Below are 5905 nucleotides of genomic sequence, written 5' to 3' on the forward strand. Positions count from 1 at the left end.
CATCTGCTTCTTGGGTACTCAACAGGAGGCAGCACGGGATGGCTCCGTGACCTAACAGGAACACTGACAGTCAGTAGGGCTCACTGGGATGTCACTGATGGGCTTTGATGTGCAAGAACTGACCTGACTCTTCCACCCTGTGCACACATCATGCTCATGGTGTGCAGCCATGAAATGCATGAGTAGTTTCCAGTTCTATCCTGATTTATTCATTTATTCATTACAAGGTCAATTTATGGTGAAAACTCAGACAACCAAGGGCCTCTACACTTTTTGAGGAAGTAAAAAGTAGGATTAAATATGCAATCAGGAAATGTTTCCCAAATTCCCTAAAAAACATACATATATACACATTTGTGTGTGCACAAGCTCAAGAACATTCATGCAATGTACAACTTATATATGTACACACAAATATGCATCTGTGCACACACAGACACACAGACACATATACAGGTCCATGCAAGCTCACAGTGGTGTTAAAGATGGATTTCTCTTGACATACACATCTGTATTTCTATGTTTTTTCTTCCGGTTCTTCTGCAGCTGGCAAATTCAAGACTGCTCTTTCTACACTTTTGTCACTGTCCCCAGATCCATGATGAACTCTGACAAATGCCCATTCTCTTTCTTTCCTGGGATATGCCCCACCTGCTTTTCTTTTTTCTTATAATTAATTAATTTTTGCTGACCCAGAGTATGCCTTTATTTCTGTGTGTGTGATAATGTGTTTTTATTTCAAATCTGAAGCAATTTAAAAAAAAATCCTAAAAACTTAATGTAAATTTTCTGGTAATATTTTTAAAAAATTATTAGGGGAAAAAGAAAAGAATAAAAAACATTATCTTTCATTATTGAAGAGCTGCAATTATTTTTCTTAACAGCTTTTATCTTAAAGACCAGGGCATGCATTATATGTGTACACACACACATATGTATCATATATGTAGTTACAGTAACCTGACATACCAAACTATATTATTATTTGCTCAAATGAGAAAATTAGATCAGCATATGGATTTGGGGAGGATGCCCCAGTCCACGGTACTGTCCGTATCCTATTATTCATAATTTTGTGTTTGAGAGATACATTCTCCAAGCCATTGAAGCTCTGTGTTAAGTCTTCCACTCATTGTTGAAGTTAATTCCTCCTTTGTGATTGATTCTGCTCTGGATGTGTACTGTTCTGCTGATGAGATTTATGCAGCCTCAGATTTTCCTGATAATCAAAACCTCAATGACTGTGACTATGATTCTCTCTCTTCTGTGAGTTGTTATCTGTGGGATAAAGGAAAGTGAGATCACTGTGTATTAATGATGGCACATCTTCATTTTTGAGTGATATTTCAGATCAAAATGCAGCCTTTCCAACCTCAGAGGAAACATAATAATAAATCCTATAGAAAAGAGGCAAATATCATTAGGACCTCTTTCTTGGCCCCTTCAGACATGCCCTGGAGCTCCCACTTCAGCTTGCCTGGGATTCAGAGAGGAAGTGCATCCCTCTGACTGCAGGGGAGCATAGCCCCAGTGCTCTGGGAGCTCCTTCCCAGCTGGGAGGCTGGTGGCTCTTCTCAGGGACATGCTACAGGAAGAGGCAGAGCACAGAGCCAGCCGTGAGGCCTGTGGGCTCAGAGCCAGGCTGCACGCTGCTGTCACTCCAGGCCACCAAGGGTCCACAGGGACCAGCCAGGGCCCCTATAGAATTGCCCTCGTCTCCTCCCTCAGTCCACTGTTTCCCAAAGGATGATGCAGAACACAGTGAAAACTATCTCAGGCTCACTGAAAAGAGGGGACATCAGACAAGGTGAAATCACTGAGCTTCTCCCTCACACCCAGGATGGTTGAAGACTCTCAAGAGAAAGAAAATGTCAGCATTTCTGGTCCTTCTAGGTGAGTCTGAATACTGGGGCTTCAGGGGGTGGTAGAGAGGTAAGTGTCTGTGGAGGGGGATCACGTGGGCTGCCGAGGACCTGGCAAGTCCAGAACATTCTTTCCTTCTGTGTCAGTTCAGTCAAGCAAGGAGCTCAGTGAGATAACCCTACATGTCCTTTTAATTATTTCAAGATTTAGAATCTTTTAAGTTGCCACATCATGGTTTATATTTACGGGGTTAGTGTGACAATTCCATGCACATACATAACTGGTGACGATCTCATCAGGGCAGTTAGCATCTCTACCTCCTGAGTTTGCCACTCTTTCTGCTGGGAGCCTTCAAGCTCTGTTTCCCCTGAATTTTACTGGAGCAAGCCTGGAAGCCACTTCAGCAGAGGTCAAGGCTCCTCTGTTCTGAGATGACACCTGATCCAGTCCCTGAGGCGATGATGGTTCAGATGGTCATTGTCAGGAAGCTCGAGGACCAACTGTCTTCACACTGTTTTAATGTGGAACTTAATGTAAACATATTTATTACAGCTAAGAAAAGGCCATTAAGCTTCTTTACTGGGAAAAATTAGGTTCACCTCAAATAGTCAGTCATCTTGCACAGAGAATATTCAGGGTAACTGAAGACAAACACAGAGAACTGTGGGAGGCGAGCCCCTTTTCAAGCTTGCTAAACTTGATTTCCCTACATACTATGCTAAGGACACCAGTGCTCAGATGAAAGGACCTCTGTGGGGGTGACAGGCACTGGAACTAGAGCATCCAGTCGGGGTGACCCGTGGGCATGCTGGGTTGGGCTGGTATTATTATGCACATAAAGTAATGATTCTTTTTTAGAGAGAGAATTTTCTTGGGAATCACAAAATCCAAATTCTTTTTTTTATATTTATTTTTTTAGTTTTAAGTGGACACAGCATCATTATTTTACATTTATGTGGTGCTGAGGAGTGAACTCTATGCCTCAAGCACGCTAGGCAAACTCTTTACCACTGAGCCACAACCCAGCCCCCAAATCCAAATTCTTTATTTTACAATGAGAAGAACTGGAGCCAAAGAGACACAGAAAATCTCTAAGTTAGCATCCCCCGCGCCCCGCCCCATGGTCCTCACTGTGGGGCTGTTTTTCCTTCCTGGGAAGTGAACTCACTTCTCAGTTTTGATAGCCAGTGTACACACAGGTCACAGGAGGAAGCATCATCAAAGGAAGAGGATTATTTGGGGTTTAACAAAAATTACCACAAGGCTTAATTTCCTTCAGGACAAATAATTTTGGAAATACACCAAGTGAGTGTGTGATTAAGATGAAAATATCGGGCTGGGGCTGGGGCTGTGGCTCAGTGGGAGAGCACTTGTCTCTCACATGTGAGGTACTGGGTTTGATCCTCAGCACCACGTAAAAATACATAAATAAAATAAAGGTATTTTTATATAAAAATATTTTAAAGAGAAAAGAAAGTGTGCCGTGACTGCAGACTCTGCAGGAAGGTGGTGGCATCTTGCCTGACACAGTCTGGCTGGTCACCTGAGGGGAGGGAGGGAGGGGAGGGAGAGGGTGGGAGAAAGAAAGTCTCCTGCACAGTGTTTTTCTATACAGCCTCTGGGGCAGGAACGGTGAACATTCTCCCCATATTCCCTGTGCTCCTCCAATGTATCATCCATAACCACAATTGTTTCTTCATTGTAATGATACACCTATATGATTACAAATTTCCTTTCCCTTTTTATCTCTCCTTTTTGCCAAAAGCTTTACTTTTAATTTTTCCTTTAATTAATTAATTAATTAAATTATTTGGTACCCGGAATTGAACCCAGGGATACTTAACCATTGAGCCACATCCCCAGCCCTTTAAAAAAAAACATTTTATTTATAGACAGAGTCTTGCTTAGGGCCTCAATAGGTTGCTAAGGCTGGCTTTGAGCTTTTGATCCTCCCGCCTCAGCCTCCAGAGTCACTGGGATTACAAGTGTGTACTACTGTGCCTTGCAAGCTTTAATTTTTATACTTTAAATTTTATGCTTTTGTGATGGAAATATCAGACCTGAATGAAATGAAATTATAACATCATTATGAGGAAGAGTCTATGCCTGGGGAAAGGGTTAATTCTCCTATACTGTGTAACTCTCTGAACACTGTACAAACGTAGGTACATCACTTAATTGCTAGGCCAATTAACAGCTGTCAACTGTGAACTTATAGGCTTAGTTCTTTGGGAGGGAACTTGAGTTACTGCTGCGTGTGGTGAGGGCCACTTCATGAGAACACTCACAGGTGTTGTACTGTCCTTGTTCTACACCCGTGAACTACTTAACCTAGTTCCCTGTGCATGGTCTTCCATCACGTAGGCAAGAATTCAAACCCATCAGTGTTGGGATGGTTATGAAATGATGTCAGATCTCCCATCAAAACCCCTTGTAACATCAGCTTGGGGCCCAGAACTTCAGAGCACCAGCTCATTTTGGTCCACAGGCTTAAATAAAGAAGTTCTTAATAAATAAGCAGAAACTTCTTCAGCTCTTCTAGTGGCGCTTGGTCTCCTGCTGAGCGTGATTTCTATAACACTTCCATTTAATGCATTTAATAATAAAATAAAAACATTTTTACTCTGTGTAAAAAACATCACTAGACAGTAAGAACAGGATTATTTCGATATGACTCAGTGAGTATTCCCTCTTAGAGCTGCTTTATAAGTTCAATGGGTTATGCCAATAACTTCACTCATTAGTTCAGCTAATGAGTCAGGATATATTTTATAAGGTTGCCAACATTATTGTAAATATGTCAGGTTCACTAAAGGACATGTTTCTCAGTTTTCTCCCTGATCTGCCTTCTCGGCGTTGCTGGGACGCGCATCAGGAGTGGAGCTGGGCAGGTCGTTGAACCTGCTGTGTCAGGAGAGCCGTGGGTGCAAGCGTTATCGCAGAGCAGAGCTGGACCCTGCAGCGGTGAGCACACACTGTTGGTCCAGAGCAAGGCTCAGTGGGAACCTGTCACACGTCCTCCCTCCATCAGGTCCACAGCATGGCGTCCACGGCCAACCACACGGTGGGGATGGAGTTCTACCTCACACTATTCTCTGAAGCCCAGGAGCTCCAGCTTGCACATGGCTTCCTGTTCTTGCTGATTTACCTGGTGGCACTAGTGGGGAACCTTCTCATCATCCTCCTAGTCACCGTGGACCAGTGTCTCCACACCCCCATGTACTTCTTCCCGAAGAACTTGTCCCTCCTGGATGCTTGCCTTGTCTCAGTCACTGTCCCCAACTTCATTGTGAGCTCCTTGGGCCACAGGAACACCATCTCTGGAACACCATCTCTGGAACACATCCCAGGATGTGTCTCACAGGTCTTGTTGGTGACTCAGTTTGCTGGGACTGAGCTTTTCACCCTCACGGCCATGTCCTACGACCGCTATGTGGCCATCTGCCACCCCCTGCACTATGACATCATCATGAACAGGGGGCTCTGTGTGCAGATGGTAGCTGTCTCCTGGTTCCTTGGGGGCATCTTTGGGGTCTTATACTCTGCAGGAACTTTCTCTTTATCTTTCTGTGGCTCCAGAAAACTCCCACAACTTTTCTGTGATGTCCCCTCTCTGCTGAAGATTTCTTGCTCAAAGTCACATGTCACCATTGATGTTACTGTGGTCATTGGAGTCACATTTGGACTTTCCTGTGTTGTGTCCATTGGATTTTCATATGTGTACATTTTCAAAACTGTCACAAGAATGCCATCCTCACAAGGACGGTCAAGAGCCTTCTCCACGTGCTCACCCCATCTCATAGTGGTGACCACATTTTTTGTGACAGGCATCACTGCCTATTTGAAGCCAGTGCAGAAATCCCCACATCCTGTGGACTTTCTGGTGTCTGTTCTCTATTCCGTGATGCCTCCGTCTTTGAACCCTGTGATATACAGCCTGAGGAACAAGGACGTCAAAGCCTCTCTGTGGAAGATTTATGGAAACTGTGTCATAAGTATTACAGGGGAAACAAGAGAACTAGTTTGTAGGAAGGATCAGTGA

The 5905-nt window shown here is 43.8% G+C and overlaps 1 protein-coding gene across 1 annotated transcript; it reads left to right on the forward strand.

Annotated features, from left to right (window-relative positions):
* Positions 1–4903: 4903 nt before the first annotated feature.
* On the forward strand, positions 4904–5905 carry LOC308652272 (olfactory receptor 14A2-like; the record flags this gene model as incomplete). Its single annotated transcript, XM_081300042.1, has 1 exon — positions 4904–5905. One exon carries the CDS (start codon positions 4904–4906, stop codon positions 5903–5905), a length of 1002 nt encoding a protein of 333 aa, XP_081156168.1.

Source organism: Spermophilus citellus, assembly GCF_964194105.1.
Source record: "Spermophilus citellus genome assembly, chromosome: 1".
In the NCBI taxonomy this organism is placed as follows: domain Eukaryota; kingdom Metazoa; phylum Chordata; class Mammalia; order Rodentia; family Sciuridae; genus Spermophilus; species Spermophilus citellus.